The 26659-nt window shown below is 40.0% G+C and overlaps 1 protein-coding gene across 2 annotated transcripts in view; it reads left to right on the top strand.

Moving 5' to 3' along the window:
- Positions 1-26659, top strand: part of CDH18 (cadherin 18) — a 601411-nt gene that overhangs the window by 191342 nt on the left and 383410 nt on the right. For both annotated transcript variants that reach the window (XM_040432520.1, XM_040432521.1), the window contains exon 3: positions 11471-11590. In XM_040432520.1, the coding sequence (XP_040288454.1) occupies positions 11471-11590 (120 nt within the window). The remainder of the gene's footprint in view (positions 1-11470; positions 11591-26659) is intronic.

Here is a 26659-nt window from a genome sequence, read left to right on the forward strand (position 1 = left end):
GGGGAAGGATTTGGACACTAGCAAGTGCTAGTGCTTTAAGAGGCTGAAAGTGAATGCACGCAAGCCCTATGGAGCAGGCCTAGTGGTCTTTGGCCCATATATGCAGGTGGCAGCCTGAAAAGAATGCCTATAATCTGAACCGCTGTAGCTGGAGACAGAGCAGTTGAGCGAACAGTGGAAACATCTTCAGTGCAGTACACGTGCCAGCAGGAAGGAGCGACGCAGTGGCAGGCAATGACTTATATGGTAGACCATCTAATAGTAGGTGGCATTAGAGAGGTTATTTACATTGCCTGACATATAGACTCCCAACACCAATTTGGAGGTCTCCTCATAAAGAAACTATATTCCCCTAAGCTATGTGAACTTATAATGTGTCTAGTTAATTGTGTCAAACGAATCACACAGCGTGCACTATTGTGATAAATTTGGCACAAACTCTAAAAACTTGCCTGAGATGAATGTTAAACATAGTCCTTATCACAGGTATACTGTATAGTTTCTTCTGTTCTGTGTAAAGCCTCAGGCTATTTGCTGCAGTCTGAAATATATGCAAGTTACCAAAAGTTTTAGCTCCTTTTCTTCTTTTACTGCACTACGGAGATATTCCATACCCTTAAGCATCTAGATTTTTGCCTCTGCACTAATAACAGTTTTATGACTACTTTCTTTTGAGTTAGTGCCACAATTATATTGAATATTCAAGATGATGTCTCATCAGTGCTACAGAATACTGAAAACTATGTCTCCCCTGTGTATATGCCTCTTTAACACATCATAACGTTCTACTGGCTATAACTGCTACAAGCTAGCATTCATATTATTGCCAGGTCTGTGAGAAATAAATAGACATTAACACATTTTAATACAGTTCAATTGGTAACAGACTTTTAGGTTCTGCATCATTTTCCACCTAAATCCTACCAATTTCAAGACATGTTTTGATTTTTGAAAGTGAAATAGAATTGGAGCTCAACTTTCCAAGATTTATTCTCATTTTATCTTCATGTTAGAATTATATTTATATTTCTACTTTTCAAGGCTGAGGTCTATGTGGCTGGTCTGGCATAAAAAAAAAAAAATCTTTATTTTGTAAATTCTAAATGTACTTTAGTGCGCATCAGCTAAAACATTAAAGACTGCTAGTCAGTTATACAGAAATTTGTTTAACTAAAGCAGAGGGTTATGAACAGGGCTGTTAATTACTAAGCCTGAAACTCCAAGAAGTCCTTTGTTGTAGTCCATAAAATGTCTTATGCTTTTTTTTTACTGTTGGTTGGAAGACAATTCTGAAGCCAGGCTGGATTTCCCGCAACAGTAGTTAAGCTGTGGAAAGACACAGAATAGTACCTATCTATGACATCGCTGTAGATCAGAAGTAGTTATTTTTCATTTTTTCTTATATTTCTCAAATTTTTATTGGACCTCTTTTGATGGCACTAGGGCTTGCTGGAGCTGGGTAACCATGTAAACAATTACAGTTCTCATTATCCCTCTCACATTTCTTACCTCTATTTTCAGCTGCCTGCATACCCCTCTATTAAAAGGTATAAGGGACATGCGGCAATGACTCCATTTTTTTAAACGGCACAGATCTGCTATGGAGAAACTGTTATACTGTCCAGCAAGAGTTGAGGAAGGTAGAGAGATAAGCACATGATCAGCATAAGGGATGTCACACAAGCAGGAGATAAAGATCTGAACCATAATCATGTAACTGCGCCTGAGACTTACAGAGGCATTTCAGTTACACTCAGTGTATTAGTAAATGACTAATAATACAATGACGCATCCACAGATAATTTTGAAGACTGTAAAACTACCTCCATATCTGTCTAGTTGTATCATTTCAGAACAGAGAACAAATAAATGAATCTGATTTTAAAACTTCAAATCCATAATCTTCAAGGCAAGTAAAGAGATTGTAGCTCATATGACGTCTCAGTGCAAAAAGCTTATCGGAAAGCACTGTTTTGAAGATATTTATTCATTGTCATGTACGTATATCGTCTTTAGGAATGATTTTGCCTATATCTATTTAACCCCTTGCCGACATATGACGTACTAGTACATCACAGCGGGAAGTGATGTACAAGTACGTCAAGATGATTGGGTGGGCACCGTTGCTGTGCATTCCCGAGCAGTGCAGGGACCTGGCTGTTGGATCCTGCTGTATTCATATTCATAGCTTTAAGTGATGATGCCAGCTGATTAATCATTTGTACGCCACGATCAACACTGACCAAGGAATATAACAGGCTAGCAGAAGGAGGGATCTCCCTTTGCCTCTCCATTGGTGCTTAACGCTCCAGTGACAGGGGACGATTGGCTGCCATGCCAACCACAGGCCACACAGACGCCTCAGTGCCTTCCATGTATGGAAGCCTAACCCTGTGAGGCCCAGCCCCTATGCTGTCTCAAAGGCACACTGACAGTCAATATAGTACAATATAGCATGTATTGTACTACATAGTAACAGGGATCAGACCATGAAATATTGAAAAAAAAAGGAAAAAAAAGTGTTTTATAAAAATAAAAAATAAGTTTACATAAAAAAAGCCTCTTTCCCTTCATCAAGCTATTTTTAATAAAAAAAATTTAAACATTTAAAAGTAGACATATTAGGTATTGCTGCATCCGTAATGACCTGCTATATAAAAATATCACTTAATCTCAGGTGAAGCCCATAAAAAATGTAAAAAAAAACTGTGCCAAAACAGCCATTTTCTGTTACCTTGCCCCCAAATATTGTAATATTAAAATGGTAAAAAATTCATATGTACCCAAAAACTAAACATATGGGAAATGTAAAGTACAGTAATCACTATCATTCTTGAATGCAGAGAAATAAAAATTTTGAACATTGCTAATTTTTTCAACTTTTTGGAGAATTTTGGATTTTATTTTTATAAGTAAAGGTGAAATATATTGACTCAAATTTATCACTGTCATGAAGCTCAATGTGTGATGAGAAAACAGTCTTAGAATGGCTGGGATAAGTCAAGGAATTTCAAAATTAATATCACAATAAAAATGGCCTGGTCAGAAAAGCGAAAACTGGCCCAGGTAGAAGGGGTTAATCAGATTTTTTCTTAACTTTTTTTTATTTTTATAAATGACTGCACCTGTATTCATGATTCTGAAATTAAGCCCTTCTACCCCTGGCGATTTTCCATTTTTATGTTTTCACTTTTCACTACCTGCCTTCCCAGAACCATAACTTTTTATTTCTAAATTCACATAGCCTAATAAGGGTTTAATTTTTTTGCGGGACAAGTTGTACTTTCTAATGGCACCTATTAATATTACATACAATGTAGTTAGATGCTGCCACAGTTTTATGGTTTTTGTTTCTACAGCATTCCTTATTTGGTAAAACTGACCCATGACTTTCATTCTCCAGGTCAGTGCAATTAGAGCAATACCACATTTATATTGTTTTTCTTTTTGTGTTTTAATCCTTTTTTTTTTCTTTTCATCACCATATTTTGACCCCCATAACTTTTTCATACTCATGCCTATAGAGCTATGTGAAGGCTTAATTTTTTGGGATCATTTGTAGTTTTTATTGATACAATTTTGGGGTGTCTTTTTGTTTTTATTAAATTTTTATGAGAGGTTATTTTTTTTTATTTTTTGTACAATTTTTGTAGATTTTTAAAAACTTTTTTTGTTTTACTTTTTTTCCCCCTACTTTCTTTCAAGCCCCCAAGAGTCTAACATTATGCAATTATTAGATTGCCACTTCTATATGTCAATTGAAATAAATACATTGACAAAAAAAGATTCAATATATTACATTTAAATATTCCTATGAAAAGCATCAGAGCCCCAGCAGGCCTCGGCCTTTTACAGGCAATGAACGGCTACTCCTATCAATGCATGGTGCAACCATTCCAGATCCGGAAGCGCAGCACTTCTGTGTTTTGGGCTACCTTATGCTGTGGCCACATTTAACCACAGCATTTGAGAGATTAAATGCCTGCGATTGGCATTACTGCCAATCACAGACTTCATCCCCAGATGTCTGCTATACAAAAAAGAGGAAACCTGGCAGCTATGGTGGAGGTCGGGAAGCAGTTAAAGCAATGTAATATTGCTACATTGATTTCTTATAACAGCATTACTTAAATGGTTTCAGCACTATGATTATATATTTAATTAATAGGTTCACAATACTACATAAAATACCGTTAGATAACACTTTTAGGGAAATTTTCATAGGCTGTACTCTAGTGTACACAAGTTGTAAGTTTTTGCACAAACCACATTTTCCACAAAAATATTGCTCACTTTCACTTTAAAAAGTGGGTGGGGCTTAGGGAGAGGGTATCGTCTCCTGTGGCCTGGCAAATTTACTATAATTTAGATCAGAAAATGATGTAAACTATAGAACTAAACTATGCCAGCTCATGCTGAATTAATTAAAGGGGTTCTTTAGGATTTTCATATTATCTATCTTCCTCAAGATAGGTCATCAATATGAAATCTGTGGAAGTCTGATAGCCGACGCCTCGGCTGATTGTTGGAGGAAGCCTTCTAGCAGCTTTCCACGCACATCTCCACCCAATGGTGTCACAAATACAGGGGTGGGGAGGGACAGAGAACTAGGCCTAAATGCTAGGGAGAGGGAAAAGGTCACCTCCTAGGAAGCCCATAAACCTGGCCCTGACTACTGTCAGTATGTATAGACCCTGAAGGTGGGAAAATACATACACCGTAACCTAGACCCTAGGAGCCCTGAAATGCCCTAGGTAATGGCAGGGAATGAGACTACTGGTTCCTTCCCAGGTGAACGCACCAGCGTCTCCCTGAGGCCTAATAACAACAAGCACAGGGGAAAGAACCAAATACAAAGAGCAGTACAACTTATTTTATAGAAAATGGATGAACAGGAACATAGGTAAGGTCCACACACCAACTCTTCCAAATCCAAGCAGAGAATATCAACCGCATGGTATGAAGTGTGAGACCAAACTAAGAAGGGAAGCAGTAATGACCACGGGCTGCACATGACAATAGGTGTGATCATTACCAAACCACAACACTGAGAATCAGGAGACTGTCAGTTAAACTCACGTGCAGTGAGTCTCTCCGATCTTCTAACCTCTGTTACAGAAGGTACCGTGACAATTTGCTAGCGACTGTGCTTGGTATTGCAACTCTTCACTTGAATGGGATTGAGTTGTGCCTCGGATATAGCTGATCTCTGGGGTGGCAGGAGTCAGACCCCCACTGATCTGGTCTTATTAACAGTATATGTAACAGTATATGTAGTCAATCTAGACAATGTACCATTCATGCAGAATAATCTATTTTGCATGATTGATAGTTGTGATATCTTCCCAGACTAAGTAAACTCTTTGAATTCTTTCTGCATGAATTGAAAGAAAGTATTTGATAAATACTTTGAAACAGTGTAAAATATAGAATATTTTTTTTAATAACTCAAACTATGAATAAAATAAGTTGCTTTCAATTCCATAAGTCATATGTAATATGTGCTATTAACAAAGTATTGATGATAAAGGTATATAAGGCCTGCAAGCATTAGTATAAAAGAAAACATATTGTGTATGTGTCATTTCAATTCACTTTTCATAATAAACTGTTCTGCGTGTGTACATGAGCATTAACACTATATATGACTATATATTGTATCCTGCTAATTAGCAGTTTTCTCCTTTGCAGGTTACATCTTTAATTCACAATTTTATCAAAGCTAGTGGGTGGAGACTAACTGCTATAATGTCTCCCAATAGACAGTACACAGAGATAGAAGGAAATTTTACTCCCAATTCCCTAACACTCTGTCAGAACTAACAGCACCATATAGAACAATACTAACAAGTACTGCATGGTGTTGATGGGGAAAAAAACACTTGGGGCAACATAGAAATCTCACAATTAGCTCCAGAAGGAGCATAGGAACATAGTTTGTAAGGCTGAAAAAAGCCATACGTCCATCCAGTTCATCCTGTTATCCTGCAAGTTGATCCAGAGGAAGGCAAAAAAAAAAAGGGGAGATAGAAGCCAATTTTCCAACTATAGGGGAAAAGTTCCATCCCAACTCCAATCAGGCAATCAGAATAACTCCTTGGATCAACAACCTCTTCAGAAATCTAATAATTATAACTTGAATTATTACACTCCGCAAATGCATCCAGGCCCCTCTTGAAGTCTCTTAGTGAATTCACAATCATTACCTCCTCAGGCAGAGAGTTCCATGGTCTCATTGCTCTTATTGCTCTTATGGTAAATAATCACTATAATCAATATCACATGACCTAACCCCTCAGGTGAATACCGTAAAAAAAAAAAAAAAAAAAAAAAAACTGTAAAGAAAAGCCATTTTTTGTCACCTTACATCACACAACGTGTAATAGCAAGTGATCAAAAAGTCATACGTACCCCAAAATAGGGCCAATCAGCCCCTACACAAGACATTCGCCCAAAAAATAAATAAAACTATGGCTTTCAGAATGTGGAGACACTAAAGAATATATATATTTTTTTTAAATGCTTTGTTATGTAAAACTGAATCAAATAGCCAAAAAATACCTATTTTATATACATATTTGGTATTGTCGCATCCGTGACAACCTGCTCTATAAAAATACCACATGATCTAACTTGTCAGATAAATGTTGTAAATAACAAAAAATAAAAACGGTGCCAAAACAGCTATTTCTTCTTACCTTGCCTCACAAAAAGTGTAATATAGAGCAACCAAAAATCATATGTACCCTAAAATAGTACCAAAAAAACTGCCACCCTATTCCATAGTTTCCAAAATGGGGTAACTTTTTGGGAGTTTCTACTCTAGGGGTGCATCAGGGGGCTTCAAATGGGATATGGTGTCAAAGAACCAGTCCAGCAAAATCTGCCTTCCAAAAACAATATGGCATTACTTTCCTTCTGCGCCCTGCCGTGTGCACGTACAGCAGTTTACGACCACATATGGAGTGGAGTGTTTCTGTAAACTACAGAATCAGGGCCATAAATATAGAATTTTGTTTGGCTGTTAACCCTTGCTTTCTAACTGGAAAAAAATGGATTCAAATGGAAAATCTGCCAAAAAAGTGACATTTTGAAATTTTATCTCTATTTTCCATTAATTCTTGTGGAACACCTAAAGGGTTAACAAAGTTTGTAAAATCAGTTTTGAATACCTTGAGGGTGTAGTTTGTAAAATGGGGTCATTTTTGGGGTGGTTTCTATTATATAAGCCTCACAAAGTGACTTCAGACCTGAACTGGCCCTGAAAAAGTGGGTTTTAGAAATTTTTTGAAAAATTCCAAGATTTGCTTCTAAATTTCTAAGCCTTGTAACGTCCCCAAAAAATAAAATGGCATTCCCAAAATGATCCAAACATGAAGTAGACATATGGGGAATGTAAAATAATAACTATTTTTGGAGGTACTACTATCTATTGTAAAAGTAGAGAAATAGGAATTTGGAAATTTGCTAATTTTTCAAAAGGTGAAATATGGCCATGTCCTTAAGGGGTTAAATGCATTTTTTTTGTTATTTATTTCCTTATTTCCTTTCTTTACATTTCTATTTATCCACATATTTTTTTATTGGTCCTCACCCTTTTATTCCCATGGTATGTACCTCTCACAATTAGAGTTTAGAATGCTTTAAAAAAATATCCCATTTTGTGGCTGCATTTTATATTTTTGAGGACATTATCCAAGTTAGGCCAATTAGCTGGTCAAATTTAGCTTTTTTGAAGTTTGGTATTTTTGTGCCTCCCTGAAGAAACACTTTTTGGAATGACCATTGCAAAGTTATTATTTTATGGTCACTATTTCATAGGTGTCTCCCAATCTGCACATCCATTGTTCTGTCAGGTCTAGTCAGTCCAGTTTTCACCATCCCTCTAGTCAGATCATGAGCCAGTTTGGAAGGGTAATTGTCCTTGGTTATTGCCAAGAGCCTGTTTCCTTTATGAGATATACAGCTTTCACTTTCCCAGTATATAACTGGCTAGTTAAAGTCCCCCATAGTAACAATCCCATTATGATTTGTCTCCTTATGTATATCCCTTATTAATAGTTTTCTGTGGACTCTGGTATATTAGGTGGCTTATAACAAATTCCTATCAGTATTTTATTGCTATTTTTGCCTCCATGTAATTCTACCCACAGTGACTCCACGTGTTCATTTTCCTCACTTATAGCTTCCCAGAGTGTGGGCTTTAGACAGGACTTTACATGAAGGCAAACCCCTCCCCCTCTCCGGTTTTGACAATCCTTTCTAAATAGACTGTAAACCTGTACTTTAACCACCCAGTCATAGCTATCATCCAGCCATGTATTAGCCGTTCACCATATGTCATAGTTCTCCTCAGACATTACTACTTCCAGTTCACCAGTTTTATTAGTAAGGCTTCTGGCATTAGTATAAATACAATTAAGATGTTTTTGTATACTTTTTACCCTACAAATTTCCTTATGAACTGTTCTAGTCCCTCCTTCCGCTCCTCTCCCAGTTTTATTACTTCACCCCAGGTCTCTATCTGCTCTATCTTATTCTTCTATAATGTAATTATCCCCCCCCCCCACTCACTAGGTTAAATAGTCCTCCAACCTTCTAGCAATCTTCTCCCCCAAAACAGCTGCACCTTCCCCATTGAGGTGCAGCCCATCCCTATCATAGAGCCTGTAGCCGACAGGAACGTCAACTCAGTTCTCCAAGAAAACAAACCCCTCCTTCCTACACCCATTCTTAAGCCACTTGTTAACCTCCCTAAACTCCAGATGCTTTTCTGGTGTGGCTTGTGGTACACATAGTATTTCAGAAAACACTACCTTTCATTGGTTCCAGTGTGGACTATGACTGCTGGACTTTCACCAGCCCCTCCCAGTAATCTCTTAACCTGATTCGTGATATGTCAAACTCGAGCACCACACCGTTTGACGATCCTGGTCTTGTGATAGATCACCTTATCTGTACCTTTAATAATTGAGTCTTCCACTACCAGCACCTGTCTTTTGGGAAATATATGCCATCTGATTAGCACTTTATAAAAAGTTTACATAACATTAGATCACAAGAGAGAAAGATCACATCCAACTATTTGGTTCATGTTCTTTATAGGTTTTAGAAGGTAGTTGGGAAAGATTATAATGCTTATGAGAATGGCAAAGATACAATGTTGTGTGCAGAGTCATCTGAAAATGATCTCATATTCTTGTCATAGGCCATCAAATGTTTTAGGGTGAAAACAATGTCTACACATTTAGAATACTGAATATGATTTATCTTTACAGACCCATGCACAACATCAAGACTCTGATGACTAAAAGAGGTTGGCCAACGTACATGAAAACCTCCCAAGTGCCCCTAAAAGTGATAAAATAATAACATATCAGATACTCTTCACTTAGTCCCTTTCTGTTTCCAGTCGTGCTGAAATTCCCCTTGCAGAGAAAAGAAGTGGTTAGCCTCATCTCTGTGGATAGTCCCTTCAGATTGACATGTGTGGTGCTACAACTTTAGAATGGGGGGATGGGTGGGGTGGGTGCAGGAACATAGAGTAAAGTATGCCAGGCTCATGGAATCATGGTGTACTTTACTTTACAGCCAATTACTGGCCTCAGCAGGCTCACAACATATACTACTGACTGGCTTCAACAGTCACATGCTGTATATGGCTACATCACACCTGCTGCTTGTGAAAATAAACTAGAAGTGAGGACTGGAGTAGCAGAACTGGAAATGGTGGTGGAATAATGAGAACCTGTTACCAAAGCAAAAAAATAAAATAAACTATACTGCTCATATAACCAAACTAACCATACTTCCTTGAGCATGGCATACTTTTGTCTATGTTCCTGCGCCTCCACATTCTTCAGTTATGCCCTCCTAAAGTTCCAGCACCAGACATGTCAGTCTGAAGCACCTAGCCACAGAGATGTGGCTAGCCACTTTGCTTCCTTGCAAGAGGAATTTTCTCTGTCACTCACATCCTCCAGCTGCATTGTGACCTCAGGAAACCTACCAATTCTCATGAGACTATGCTGCACATTACTTTCTGCAGACAAAACCTGACTGGAGTCTCTGCTTGTTAATATTGGCTCTGGGCTCCTCTCAGCAGCAACATCTCACTCTGGTTCTGGTCAGAGTGAGACACTGTCCTGGATGGAGATGGCATGTAGCATGGTCTTACAAGAATCACGCTACAGGGTGTGTGTGAAAGAGATTGTGCAAAGAAGCAAAGTGGTTAGCCCCACCTCTGTGACTAGTCACTTAAGAATGACATGTGTTGTACTGGAGGGGGCATAACTGAAGAGCAAGGGGGGTGCAGTATCATGTATCATAGAGGAAAGTATACCATGGTCAGGGAAGCATTGGCTAGTTCAATTATACAAGCAGCATATGTTTTTTATTTTTTGCTTTGATGACAGGTGCTCTTTAAGTGATGAGTATACAATTTTTATTATTTTCTCACATTTAGGGGCTTCAGATTACTTTATTGCTTTAGATTACTGTATTACTTTATTTACTTCAGATTACTGTATTGCTACAGGTAGGTATAAATACAGTTCAGAAAAAATTTATTCAGCTGCTTTGCTGAATTTCACAAACAAATTAGATTAACGACTAATTACTTTATCATGAAGCGTGTTACTTTGTATGTAGTGGGAGCCATTTCAGGAAAAATAGATTTGTTACAAAGCGCAATGAAATTCTTCTTCGCGGCAAATCAAAATTTTCTTGAAATTTGGATCAAAATCAATTTGTTTGGATTAGATTCGCTCAAAACTAGCTACATGTATAGTACAGATACATATTAGTCTAAAGTTATTTCAACCGAAACGATCATTGGTGAAATTTAAATACGAATGATTGTTTTAGCCAACTGATCACAGACCATTACCATCAGAAAAGAAGTTGGATGTGTTTAATATTTTCGTTGAATGATCTTTTATTCAAAAAAAAACAATTGTTCGTGGACAAACGATCTTTCTTTGAAAGAATGTTCCCTGAAAGATCATTCATCGCCCAACTTCTATCTAATGTGTATGGCCAGCTAACTTACACAAACATATGGATGTATCTGTACATACAGTACAAAATCACTTGTGCATATTATAAACTTTATGAAGCTTTTCCGATAACGCAAGCTTACCTGCACTCATGAATTGCGTTTCCAGAAGACAACCAAGGGCTGGCTTCACTACCTAGATCATGTTACTAGCCCCTACAGAAAGAAACAAATTTTATTGACTTATCCAAATTGTGTGATTGATAAGTGAATAATCTATCTCTGCATACGAGTGATTTCTTTATATTTATACTTTATATCTAAAACGTCATGTAAGTTTGTATTTGTATGAATGCCACATGTTTACCTTTCAGACAAAAGATAACATTTGGCATTGACATTTGATATATTATGGAAAATTTGTTACAGTATAGTTAAAGGTTGTGTTAAATACCTTTTTACTTTGACATGCAGGTACCTCAGTAATTCAGGTGACAGCTACAGATGGGGATGACCCTACTTATGGAAACAGTGCCAGAGTTGTTTACAGCATACTTCAAGGACAACCATATTTTTCAGTTGATCCAAAAACAGGTAGGCACATAAATTGTTTAAATGTATATTTTATTTTCTTTGTTACACAAAATGCTATGTTATCCATTAAAAAGCAGGCAATTTTCCACCGCTCTTGACCAGATACATTTTTATGTTGTGTTAGTATGTACATGAGCCTTCAGGAGAAATAACTTTTTTTTTTTTTTGCACGGTTACTTAAATAATTTATGCATCTTTTCTTGGAAACTAGTGGTCCTTTATTTTTATTTCATTTATTTTTATAATTTTACACAAGAAAATATAAGCAAAAAAAGAGAATTTTTCATATGGTTTCTATTTCTCTATTTTAACACAAAGTGCTGTTTTTAAATAGCATCTTTTTTCTTTCAAGGTGATTTTTGTATGGGTGATATAAACACCACCCCAATTGAAATAAAAAAAATAAAAAAACATCTAATACTTCCAAGAACTTTAGTAATACATATTAAATAATCATAAAAATCTATAAAATAGCAGTGGCATGCATATACAGAAGAAAAATGAGATACACTGGACCTATGGCAACAAACACTTAATACCACTATTGAACCCAGTGCCTAATAGTATAGCACCTCACTTCATGGTCATATGCCTCCAAGATGAATTGCATAGTACAGTCCCAAACAGAGATAATATAAGGAGAATACAAAGTATACTCTTTAAATACAAGTCAAAGTCCAATTAGATAAGATAGTAACAGATCCTAATCCAAAGTGGAACATGTAGAAAATTAGATACCAACCAGCATAGCTCCAGCCCTGATGTACATTTCGCATTAAGCTTCCTCAGGGGATATCATACTACAAGCTATCAACCTATTTAAACCCTGTACATGATCAAGGATTAAAAACACATGGGAATAGAAAACCCAATTTGGACTCGCATGTTCCTATCTTGATTGTAAGGTGTGCGTTCCGCAATGGCATGCATAGCGTCACTTCCTCCCTGAACGTCACCTCCCCCCTAAGCATCAATATCTAAATGTGCCAACATTATAACCAAAAGTACATTCTATTACCAAACATGAGCATCCCCCAACCTAATGGACCGTAATTATCTAAGTTTAAAATAGCCAATAGTCCCATTGGCTGTACCCCACACGCACTCAGCCATGGAACTGCAGAGGTCCTGAAAAAGAAGGGCCAACACTGCAAATACTGACTCTTTGCATAAATGTCATGTAATTGTCGATAAAAGCCTTTGAAACGTATGAAGTGAGTGTAATTATATTTCACTACATCACAGAAACAACTGAAACAAAGATCTAAAAGCAGTTTAGTAGCAAACTTTGTGAAAACTAATATTTGTGTCATTCTAAAACTTTTGGCCACGACTGTACACTTGATTTTAGTCAAAATCCTGTGCATCCCTCTGAAATGTCTTAGTTTTACATTCCTTAATTTGTTTCTCCCATAGTTTATGTGACTCCTCAATATTTCCTTTGAGGCTCTCAATCTTACCTGCAGTCAGCTGTTCATTCAGCTGCGTCTCGGTGGCCATAATCTCCTTATCGATCCTTTCAAGTAAAGTATCATTCGCAGAGATCAATAATTTCATAAAAAATCATAGAGCAGTTGTTACACGCCTCCTCCCATTTCTGATTAAACTTATCAACCTCAAGCCCATATGATGGAAACACCTGAACTCTCAAACCACGTGGAATTAGGTTTTTCATTACATACTGTTCCATGGATGTCCTATTCTACCATATTCTCAAACGTTTCAGCAATAAGTTCATCAGTCACCCTTTCAGTTCACATATGTTTCTTAGTTCGACATTCTGTATGTAACTACTGCCACCACTAAATATTTCTTCCGCCTAGGTTTTCCATGCGGCTTTACAAGCCCGAAAGTCTATGTTATGGAAATAAACCATCAGAACATTTCATTGATACCATTCTGGGCTGTGTATGACTTTTTGATCACTTTTCCTAAAAAAAAAATGTATAAAATGAAGCAACCAAAAAATCGGCCATTTGGACGTTTTTTTTCCATTTTACTGTTTGCCATATGTGGAATATATGTTTATATTTTTATACTATGGGCGTTTTTGCACATCGCGACACCCATGATATGTATTTTTTTTATTTTTTTTAGTTCTTTTATTTTTCTTTTGGGAAAAGGGAGGTGATTTTAATTTTTATATATTTTTATTTTTTTTACACTTTTTTATAGTTCTTATGAGTAACTATAACATGCAATCATTAGATTTCTATTATCATAAACTCCAATGCACTTGCATTGGAATCTATGATGATTTTACTACTTTCCTATGGAGCCCTATTACAGACATGAGCTCCATAGGAAATGCTATGCAGCAGCCTCCTGTCATTCACAAAGACAGGGGCTGCTGCACACACACTCCAGCTCCTCCGATCGCCACACGGGGTAGTCGGAGCACCACTGAAAGCACGCACTTTCGGTTTTCAGTGTGCTCAGATGTTAAATGTCCACGATTGTCATTACTTAAAGACCTGGCCAGCTGGTCATTAAGGGGTTAAACAATATGTTCCCACTAAAAATAAGCCATACCTTTGGAAGTATTTTAACATATTGCATTATTTTTTATTTATTAATTTATAATTTTTTTGTAATAAAAAATGAACACAGATTTTGGCTGTGCATAAGTGCCTCCTGTTTCCACCATTACCAGGCAAATGTAGTAGGACACAACGAAAACATCACAGCACAACACTCCAGATGTAGATCAAAGCTCCACTTTATTCCATATACAACAGACATGTAATATAGTAATTTTTTTCATGCTTGAAAAAGCCTACTTTATGGCTCAAACTGTAATATAGTTTGTAAGTCTAAAAATACATATGTCCATCCAGTTCAGCCTATTATCCTACAAAGTTGATCCAGAGGAAGGCAACAAAAAAAAAAAAAAGGTAGAAAGAGGTAGATGGCAATTTTCACCATCACAACCTCTTCAGGCAGAGAGTATCATTGTTCTTGCAGTGAAGAACCCTCTTCTATGTTGGTGTAGGTACCTTCTTTACTGTATATGTAAAGCATGTCCTCTTGTCACAGTCACAGTCCCTGAGATCCCCTCAGCTGTTTTAAAAAAAAAATTAAATGACCCTAATTTTCATCACATTTCTGGGTACTGCAGTCCACCCACCATTCCATTTATTACTTTAGTTGCCCGTCTTTGAACTTCCTCCAGCATTTCTGTGTCTTTTTTGTGCACAGGGTGCCCAAAGTTGTAAACAATACTGCATTTGTGGTTTGACCAGTGATTTGTAAAATGACAGAACCACATTCTCATCCATGTGTCGTCTTTCCAGTGACTTGTAAAGTGAGTTAACTATGTTCTCATCAAATCATCAATCTATGTCCCCGCAATCTCATTAGGTTGCTACAGTTAAGTTTACTGTCCGCTAAAATTCCACATCAGTTTTTCCTAGTGTTTTAGCATTTAGTATGTACTGGTAAGGCTACTTTCACACCAGCGTTTTTGCTGGATCTGTCATGGATCAGCAAAAACAATTCAGTTATAATAATACAACCATCTACATCCGCTCTGAACGGATCCGGTTGTATTATCTCTAAAATAGCTAAGACAGATCTGTCTCTAAAACCATTGTTTGTCAATGGGGGACGGACCCTTTTTCTTTTGTTTTAGAGAAAACTGATCCGCCACCATTGACTTACATTTTGTGTCATGACGGATCCGTCTTGCTCTGCATCACATCACGGACAGAAAAACGCTGCATTCCGTTTTGATCAGTTGAGTTTTGTATCTATTGACAATGATTGTGACAAAACTGAAGCGTTTACCCCCGCTATTGAGATCCAATGATGGATCTCAATAGCAGAAAGGGAAAGCGCAGATGTGAAAGTAGCCTTACATATATGTCCCCTTCCCAAGTGTGTAAAGAGACATCTACCATGAAAGAGAACCATCTTGCCAGCACCACCTATTGAAAGAGTCTTGTTGGAAAAGTTGGATCTTGACTGATAGGGAGACACTTTTAATAGGTTCTCTTTCTTGGGTGATACAGTACCTCTTTGCATATTTGTTTCCCATGGAGAACTGCCAATGGCGCCACACATGTCTATCTGAAGTGACCAGCCAAAAAGTGCACTATGGGAGTACTTCCAGCAACCTACCTAAGCCCCTTCCCATGTGCATAACCTTACATTTATTACTGTTAAAGAAGATCTGTCACAATCCTAAAAAGTGATATATTTACATATCCTAGTTGCCCATGCTTCCCAAAGCATGGCATACTTTCACTTGTGAATATGTACCACTTTTTGTGTCCTTTTGATATTTTTGCCACCACACATGTCTATCTGAAGTGACAAAGTGTGACTAGTTACTTCTCATCTTTGCAAGGGGAGGTTTTGTGAAGGGTGTGAATGATTGTGTAGCCCACTGAACCAGACTGAGGGACCATTTAAAGGCTTAGGAAACCTTTGCCGGTGTTTTGTGTTGACCAATTGATTAGAGCATGACAGCATGAGATACTGACTTTTGGGATTCCATTAGCTGTAAGCCATAATCATCAACATTAAAAAAAAAATGCTTGAAAAACATCACTCTGTATGTAATGAATCTAAATAATATATGTGTTTCACTTCTTGAATTGAATTAGTAAAATAATTTAGTATTCTAATTTATTGAGATGCACCTGTATAATCCTCCCATGAGTGTATAAAAAGTATATTATATACAATTTGAAATTCTAGTTACAGCTATTATGGCAATTATATGGAAGTATGAATATGGAACCAGAAATAAATAAATGTTTCATACAGAAACAATCTTGTACTTACAAACACCAATAATTATAATTACCTAACAACAAAGATTACAATATAAACTTAAACAATTCCTTAAACTATACACATGGATACTCAACACACTTTAGGTCTCTGTCTCCAGCCTCTCTCTCTCTCTCTCTCTCTCTCTCTCTCACTTCATCTAATGCCCTCCTGTCACTACCAGAGCTTTGAGACGTTCTCACAGCTCTGTTTCTCCACCCCTGTGATGATGTCACTACTAGAGCTTGGAGGAGTTCTCTCTGCTCTGTTTCTCCGCCCCTGTAATGAGCTCTTTACTTTCTGTTTCCTTCCTCCCAGCTGTTCCTCCTGTGTTTGATTTCTCTGCCTTTAAATCACCCCTCCTCCTTTGTAGGGTGCGGATTATATTTCTCATTTGAGTTGTATCTCTTGTGTGCTATCATTTCACTGGACCTGTGTTCTGCTGCAGCAAGTACTCCGGATATTACCAGCTGTCTTTGGATCTGTCTTCACTGCTGCTGCAGCTCCTTCAGTTAAGTGTGCAGACATTGTAGTGTTTCTGTTTGTTTTCTGACTGGATCCGAGGCGACCCCGGTTCCGTCCATATACTGAGCAGGGCACCGGTGGCCGTGCCCCTTCCACTATTGTAGGGGTTACAGTGGTCATCAGTCTTAGGTACGCGGGCATGCCTCGTTCCACCATTTGGATCCGGGCATGTGCTTAGCAGCATAGGGAGAGCTTTGAGGGTCTGACAGGGGTCACCCTTTATCCTCCCTAGTTTGGGTCCCGTCAGTAGCTCTATTTACTGTGTATGCTCTTGTTGCTCATATACAGCCGTGACACCTCCAGTCCATCCAGTTTCTTCCCTTCTCCTTCCCCTTATGAGTCATGATTGGGTCATTTATGCTCTCAGCATTGACTGTACCACCTCTGTCCTCTTTCTGGAGTGAGTCATATAATTGTTTCATTATTCACAATATTAGCTTTATTTACAGGGGGACAGTCTTTGGGGTCTTTCTGCAGAGCTGATCTAGGACTTCTAGAACCCAGTAGCTCCTGCAGTTACCAGCAAATATGTATTAGCCAGTAGTGTTGATCACGAATATTCAAATTTCAAATTTTTATTGTGAATATAGGTACTTCGAAAATTTGCGAATATTTCGAATATAGTTATATATATTCGTAATTTAGAATATTCGAATTTCTATATATATATATATATATTTTTTTTTTTTATCAGTACACATGATCCCTCACTGCTTCTAGCTTGTGGGCCAATAAGAAGGCTGCAATATACTTGACTTTAGGAGTAGTAGTGTTTGCGAATTTTGCTCTATATTCGTTTTTCTTTGAATATTCGCTATATTGCTAAATATTCTTGTTTTAGAATATTACGAATATTCGAAAAAACTAAGTTATAGCAATATAGAGAATATTCGAAAAAAATCGAATATAGAGCAATTTAGCTAATATAGGGCTATAATCTTCTTTGTCTAATAGTTGTAAGTTGAAAAATTTGCAATAAAAAAATTTGAATCCGAAAATTTGAATTCCAAAAATTCGCATATTACACAATCATTACCTTTCCGATTTTTTGAGTAATAAAAAAAATCGCGAATTTTCGAATTTGCGAATTTTTGATGAATATTCTACAAAATATTCGCGAAATATCGCGAATTCGAATATGACCCCTGCCGCTCATCACTATTAGCCAGCACAAACTATCATATCCACTTCCTGAACTGTATACATGATACTCATTGAGTGCCATGTGTACAGTGATAGGAAGGTTGGGATGTTAAGAAACCATAGCTCCTCTTCCTGTAGCTGCATGATCTCTGAACTCAACACAGCTGTTCAGAAACGTACTTGTAGATTTAGAGGTGGACCCACCAGACATTTCCGGCAGTAGTCATACAATTAAAACAATATGTTTCTTAATTGAAGGATTTTTTAACTGCAAATTTTTTTTTTAGACAATATCTATGATTACAGTTTATACATTTTTGTAAGACTGCTCTTCTAAGATTGTTATTTATGATAAAGACATTGAAATATGTCATTGTTTTTTCTGCTAGATATGAACAATCTAATATATAAAGCTGAGTGTATGTGTGTATGCATGTATGTCCGCTAAAAGAATCCATACTGGCGCATTTGCAATCATGAAATTTGGCACACAGGCACATCAGGTGTTTGGGAAGGTTTTAGACCGGGTCTCAGCTCTCTAGCATTTACCGTTCATAAGATATTCCCAAAAAATGCATTAGCCAATAGAAACCTGTTCACATAACCCTTACCAGCCAATAGAAGCACACAGGTCCTTAGTCTCCACATACACACAGTTTTATACCAGGTTTCCATAACAACCCTGCCATTTTTCTTCACTGGTGTAGGTCAGCTTTAAAGTAAATCTGTAACCAAGATAATCGCTATTGAAGTAAAGCCAATGCCTAATAGCACTTAGTACCTTATATACAGATGTGCCTTTGTTCCAACAATAGATATTTTTTTATCCTGTGAAAATCTAGTTTATTTGGTATTCAGATGAGCCAGTAAGGTGCCCAGAGAGGTGTCATTCTTGTAGGAAGGCGCCCAGGCACGCCTCCTGCCACAATGTGTCCACCCACCCCTCTTATATCACATTTAAGCCATAGCGCTGCCCCCATTTTCCCTGCTCCTAGCATGAGGGCGTGCCTGGGCTCCTTCCTGCAAGAGTGACGCCCCTCTGGACACCTTAATGGCTCATTTGCATACCAAATAAACTGGATTTTTAGAAGATAGAAAACATCTATTGCGGAAACAAAGGCACATCTAGAAATAAGGTGCTATTAGGCTATGGCTTTACTTAAATAGATATTATCCTGGTGACAGATTTCCTTTAAAGGGGCAGGGCGCTGTGGATGACACTGTTAAGGGTGCAGAGTGCTGTGGAGGTCACAGTTCAGGGGGCATGTAGGGTGAAAAGACAGACTTAAAAATCCCGCCCCCAGGTCACACTAAACCACGCTCCTGACACGGTTAGGCCAAGCTCCTGACACGGTTAGGCCACGCCCCCTCCAAGCCAGCAGGGATTGAAAAAATGAAGGTAAAAATCAACTTCTGTCAGCTGCAGGGGTGCAGGGTCAGCTGCAGGAGTGGGAGGGAGGGTAACTTTCTCCCTTCAGCTCACGCTCAGACAGCACAGTGCTGGTGTTTGAGAGTGAGCTGCCCTGCGCCGGACGGTGGACAGGGAGTCTGAAAGCTGGACTGTCTGTCCTAAAACTGGACCTCTGGCCACCGTAGGGGCAGGCTGCTGTGGAGGTCACAGTTAAGGGGACGGTCCACTATGGAGGTCAGTGTTAAGGGGCAGATTGCTGTAGAGGCCACTGTTAACATGAAGGGGTGTTGTGGAAACCACTGTTAAGGAGATGGGGTACTAGGGAGGTCACTAATAAAGGGGCGGCCGCTGTGGAGGTCACTGTTAAAGTGATGGGCTGCTATAAAGGTCACTGTTAAGGATGCAGGATGCTGTGGAGGTCACTGTTAAAGGGGCGGGCACTGTGGAGGTCTCTAGGACAGGGAATGGTGGAGGTTACAGTTAGGGTGCATTCACACGTCAGTATTTTTACCTTTCCAGATAAACGTTCCTGTTTTTTGCGGATCCGAAAATCTGGATGACATGAGGATGCTTTTAACATGTCATCCGATTTTTTGACGGATCCATTGACTAGAATGGGATGACGGAACGCAAAATCGGACAAATAGTAGGACAGGGTATATATTTTTTCCAGGATCCGAATAACGGAACCCACGGAACGGAACGGAATCACGGAATCGGAGAGCACCATGAGTGCTCTCCGATTATTTGCGGATTCCATTGAAAATGAATGGATCCGCATAACGTTCCGTTTTTAATCGGAACGGATGCGGAACACCAAAACGGACGTGTGAATGGACCCTTAAGGGGATGGTCCTCTATGAAGGTCAATGTTAAGGGGCGGAGTGCTGTAGAGGTCATTGTTAAGAGGCTAGGTGTTGTGGAGGTCACATTTTAAGGGAACAGAGCTCTGTGGAGGTCACTGTTAAGGGGGCGGGTTACTGTGGAGGTCAATAATAAAGCGGTGGCCACTGTGGAGGTCACTGTTAAAGGGGAGAGTGCTGTGGATGTTACTGTTAAGGGGGCAGGCAGCTGTGGAGTTCAATATTAAAGGGGCAGGCAATGTGGAGGCACTGTTAAAGGAGGAAGGGACTGTGGAAGCCACTATTAAAGGGGCAGCGGGATACTGTGAGGTCACAGTATTAAGGGAGCAGGGTTCTATGGCAGTCACTGTTAAAGGGGCATAAAAATTGAGATGAAACGTGACCAGTGTTTTCCTTTGTGCAAGATTTATTTTCCACCAAAACAGCAGAGAAAGGCTGGTGTGAAGCCGAAACGTTGCCTGTCTGCTGTGTTGGATGAAAATAAATCTTGCACAAAGGAAGACGCTGGCAACGTTTCATCTCTATTTTTATGTCTACCATTTACAGCGGTAAGGAGTCTCACTGCTGGTGACGTGACGCTTCCAAAGACTTGATACACTGGTGCTGTCCTTGAAACATATTTTTCTGTTAAAGTGGCAGTCGCTGTGGAGGTTTCTGTTAAAGGGGCCGGGAATGGTGGCGGTCACAGTTAAGGGGACTGTAACCTATGGTTAGTGTTAAAGGGCGAGTGCTGTAGAGGTTACTGTTAAGGGGGTGGCCCCTGTGAAGGTCACTGTCAAGGGGGTGGGGTGCTTTGGAACTCACTGTTAAAGGGGCAGACTGCTGTGAAGGTCAAAGTTTAAGGGGGTGGACTGCTGTGGAGGTCCCATTTTAAGGAGATATGGCACTGTGGGAGGGTCAGTGTTAAGAACTGGAAGGCTGTAGAGGTCACTGTTAAGGGGGCGGGGTACTGTAGATGCCACTGTTATAGTGGATACTGTCGATATCTTTTAACTACACACACAAACATTAAATGAAATAGATGAAATATACCCATGCGAAGCCGGGTCCTTCAGCTAGTCTAATATATAAAGATGATTGTATGTATTTCTGTATGTATGTCTGCTAAAGGAATCCGCACCATTGCATTTACAATCACAAAATTTGGCACACAGGTACATCAGGTGCCCGGGAAGGTTTTAGACAGGGTCTCAGGTCTCTAGCACATACCATTTCTGAGATATTCCCAAAAAATGCATTAGCCAATAGAAGCCTGGTTACATGACCCTTATCAGCCAATAGAAGCTCGCAGGCTCTTAGTCTACAAATACACACAGTTTTACACCAGGTTTCCATGAGAACCCAGCCATTTTTCTTCACTTCTGTAGGTCAGCTTTAAAGGGGCAGGGTGCTGTGGATGACCCTGTTAAAGGAGCGGTATGCTGTGGAAGTCACAGTTAAGGGGGCAGGTACAGTGGCCATTCAGGCCACCCGTAAAAGACGGATTTAAAACTCCCGCCTTCAGGTCCTGCTAAGCCACACCCCAACCAAGTAAGACTACGCCCCCTGCCATTCTGCAGCCGACAGGGATTGAAGAAATGAAGGTAAAAATCAACTTCTGTCAGCTGCAGGGGTTGGAGGGAGGTTGACTTTTTCTCTGCAGCTCATGCTCAGACAGCACAGTGCTGCTGTTTGAGAGTGAGCTGTTCAAAAGGTCATCCCTGTGTCCGTCCAGGCCCAGCGCCGGACAGAGGACATGGAGTCTGAAAGCAGGACTGCCCGGCCTAAAACTGGACCTCTGACCCCCCTAGGGGAGGGATGCTATGGAGGTCACTGTTAAAGGGACGGGCACTGTGGAGGGCTCTGCTAAGGGGGCAGGGAATGGTGGAGGTCACAGTTAAAGAGACAGTCCACTATGAAGGTCAGTGTTAAGGGGCAGGGTGCTGTAAAGTCACTGTAAAGGGGGCAGGGTGTTGTGGAGGTCACATTTTAAGGGAACGGAGCTCTGTGGAGGTCACTGTTAAGGGGGCGGGTTATTGTGGAAATCACTGTTAACGAGACGGGGTACTGTGGAGGTCACTAATAAAGGGGTGGTCGCTGTGGAGGTCACTGTTAAAGGAAAGTGCGCTGTGAATGTTACTGTTAAGGGGGCAGGCCGCTGTGGAGGTCACTGTTCAAGGGGCGATGTACTGTAGATGTTACTGCTATAGTAGATACTGTCGATATCTTTTAACGACATTAAATGAAATATATGTAATATACCCGTGCAAAGCCAGGTCTTTCTACTAGTTCCTAATATAATAAGAACATATGTAAAATTTTACTTGCTTAGTTTCTTTAAGTTTGATTATAGATATGATAATGCTGAGGGTCTAATTTTTTGTATTGTTTAAACTCTGTGGCCAAAATTATTTTTATACTAAATATAATGAATTTCAACGTGAAATTAATTGGTAACTAAGATTTCACACAACTTTGCATAAATCAATAGTAAAGGCAAATATAAGAATTGATTTAGTATACTATATCTTACCAGAGAACATTGTTCTTTCTGGGCTCATCAGTTTCTTTTCTTCCCCTCCCCCGTCCTAAAGTAATGTTTCCTAAGAGAATAAGAAGGACTGTTAGCCAACCCATTTCCATAGATTTCTATGGGCAGTATGAAATTTGACCCTTTAATGAGCGAACAATTCATCTTTCCCCCTCAAGAAGAATATTAGTTTATGTTGGGAATGATATATGGAGAAAGATGCATTTTATTCTTTGATATATTGCAAAGTTTTTTTTATATTCAACTTCAATATTGATTTATATAAAGTTGTCATAACACAACTCAGTTGCAGCTCCTAAAAGTCAATTCCCCAATCCTCATGATTATTTACCTCTTAAAGTCTGCAATAAAGAAAGAAGTATTAAAAATGTCCCCTGAAGTATTAAAGGGCATCTGTCAACAGATTTGTACCTATGAAACAGGCTGACCTGTTGCATGTGCACTTGGCAGCTGAAGGCATCTGTGTTGATCCCATGTTCATATGTGCCTGCATTGCTGAGAAAAAGAAAGTTTTAATTTATGGGCATGATCCTCTAGGAGCAATGGGGGCATTGATGTTACACCTAGAGGCTCTGCTCTCTAGAAATTCAGTGCCTTCTGCACTTTGATTGACAGGGCCAGGCAGTAAAAACATCATTATGTTTGGTCATGGCAATCAAAGTTTATGGGACACAGCAGTTTTAGAGAAAGCTAAACTTCTAGGAGTAATGTTAATGTCCCCAGTTCTCCTAGAGGCTCAATACTTACTATCAGGTACCCCACAGATTACAGCTATGTGCTGAATGACTCAGAATTAGGAAACTGATAGAACCCAGATATGTTAAGTATGAATTTTATAGCATGAAAATTTGGATGACACTGTACCGCATAAAAGAATAGTATCTAAATTGAGAGTGCTTGGACTGAGGGAAAATGTCTGTATGTGGGAAAGTAACTGGCTTAGTGATAGAAAGAAGAGGGTGGTTATTAATGGTACAATCTCAGATGGGGTCACTAGTGGGGTACCATAAGGGTCAGTATTAGGCCCAATTCTCTTCAATGTATTGATTAAGGATCTTGTAGAAGGCTTGCACAGTAAAATATCAATTTTTGCAGATGACACTAAACTGTGTAAAGTAATTAACATGGAAGAGGACATTATATTGCTACAGAGGGATCTGAATAGATTGGAGGCTTGGGCAGAGAAGTGGCAGATGAGGTTTAACACTGACAAATGTAAGGTTATGCACATAGGAAGGAATAATGCAAGTCACCCGTTCATACTAAAAGGGAAAACACTGGGTAACACTGACATGGAAAAGGACTTAGGAATTTTAGTGAACAGCAAACTAAGCTGTAAAAACCAGTGTCAGGCAGCTGCTGCCAAGGCCAATAAGATAATGGGTTGCATCAAAAGGGGAATAGATGCCCGTGATGAGAACATAGTTCTGCCACTTTACAAATCGCTAGTCAGACCACACATGGAGTACTGTGTACAGTTCTGGGCTCCTGTGAACAAGGCAGACATAGCAGAGCTGGAGAGGGTACAGAGGAGGGAAAAGTAATAACTGGAATGGGGTAACTACAGTACCCTGAAAGATTATCAAAATTAGGGTTATTCACTTTAGAAAAAAGACCATCGAGGGGAGATCTAATAACAATGTATAAATATAGCAGGGATCAGTACAGAGAGATCTCTCCCATCATCTATTTATCCCCAGGACTATGATTGTGACGAGGATACATCCTCTGCATGTAGAGGAAGGAAGGTTTGTACGCAAATATAGAAGAGTATTCTTTACGGTAAGAGCAGTGAGACTATGGAAATCTCTGCCTGAGTTTGTGGTGATGGTGAGTTCACTAAAAGAGTTCAAGAGGGGCCTGTATGTATTTCTGGAGCGTAATAATATTACAGGCTATAGCTACTAGCATGGGCGTAGGAAGCGGGGGGGACGGGGGGGACGGATCCCCTCCAGGAAATAATGCGGGGGGGACAGGTTTGGTCAAATCCCCCCCAGCGGCAGTGTGTGCGGTGGCGGCGGGGCAGGCACTGAGATGAGCGCTTCCATTGTGGAAGCGAAGCGCTCATCTCCATAGTGATCTGACTGTTTGTATCGCCGTCCTCAGGACAGCGATACAAACAGAAGGCTACGGAGGAGCAAGGCAGGGAGGTGTGTCCCTTTCCTGTTCCTCTGATAGGCTGCCGGCACTACTAGGCCAGCAGCCTATCAGAGGCCGGCGCAGGCGGCGCGATGACGTCATCGCGCCGCCTGAGCCATACAGCGCTGGAGTCGGGAAGAGTCCTGCATCGCATCGCTCCAAAGAGGTAAGTATAAGTGTTAATTATTTTTTTACTGGCACATAATGGGGGGGCCCTATTACTGGCACATGATTGGGGGGGGGGGGGGGCGGCCTGTTATTACTGGCACATAATGGGGGGGCCTGGTTATTACTGGCACATAATGGGGGGGTCTGGTTATTACTGGCACATAATGGGGGGGCCTGGTTATTACTGGCACATAATGGGGGGCCTGGTTATTACTGGCACATAATGGGGGGGCCTGGTTATTACTGGCACATAATGGGGGGGCCCTGTTATTGCTGGCACATGATTGGGGGGCCCTGTTATTACTGGCACATAATGGGGGGGGCCCTGTTATTACTGGCATATGATTGGGGGGGGGGCTGTTATTACTGGCACATGATTGGGGGGGCCCTGTTATTACTGGCACATGATTGGGGGGGGGGGGCTGTTATTACTGGCACATGATTGGGGGGGGGGGCTGTTATTATTGGCACATGATTGGGGGGGCCTGTTATTACTGGCACATGATTGGGGGGGCCCTGTTATTACTGGCACATGATTGGGGGGGCCCTGTTATTACTGGCACATGATTGGGGGGGGCCTGTTATTACTGGCACATGATTGGGGGGCCCTGTTATTACTGGCACATGATTGGGGGCCCTGTTATTACTGGCACATGATTGGGGGGGCCTGTTATTACTGGCACATGATTGGGGGGGCCTGTTATTACTGGCACATGATTGAGGGGCCCTGTTATTACTGGCACATGATTGAGGGGGGGCTGTTATTACTGGCTGATGAGAGGCGCTGGGGGGCTGATGAGAGGCGCTGGGGGGCTGATGAGAGGCACTGGGGGCTGCTGGAGAGGCACTGGGGGCTGCTATGAGGCATGGGGCTCTTATCTGAGGTCTGATTGGGGGTCATTCATATTGGGGTCTGAGCTGAGGTGTGATCTGAGGTCTTATTAACATTGGGGATCTTATTGGGGCTGTTAGCTGAGGTCTGATTAACATTGGGGGTCTGATTGGTGGTCTGACCTGAGGTGTAATGAAAAATATTTTTTTTTTATTGTGCCCACTTCCAGCCCGGAGCCCAGAGCACTGATCCGGAGCAGCTTGGAGAAAAAGGCCTCACAGTCTCCCACACTCCTTCTGCCCGGCCAAGCCAGCACCCCTGGGTCATCAGAACTGTAAGTTTATACCCGGCGAGCAAAAATGCTGTCCCCCCAGATTTTTGGGGGTTTCTACACCCATGGCTACTAGAGAGGGGTCGTTGATCCAGGGAGTAATTCTGATTGCCTCATTGGAGTTGAGAAGGATTTTTTTCCCCTTTAAAGTGAGGAATATTGGATTCTACCTCAGAGGGGTCTTTTTGCCTTCCTCTGGATCAACTTGCAAGATAACAGGCCAAACTGGATGGACAGATGTCTTTTTTCATCCTTATAAACTTTATTACTATGTGATGATCTAAAAGTATATTTTAAATTATAGTGAAAAATATTGATTATATTTCATTCAAACTTTATGAACAATATTCT

The sequence above is a fragment of the Bufo bufo genome, chromosome 5 (assembly GCF_905171765.1).
Source record: "Bufo bufo chromosome 5, aBufBuf1.1, whole genome shotgun sequence".
NCBI lineage: Eukaryota > Metazoa > Chordata > Amphibia > Anura > Bufonidae > Bufo > Bufo bufo.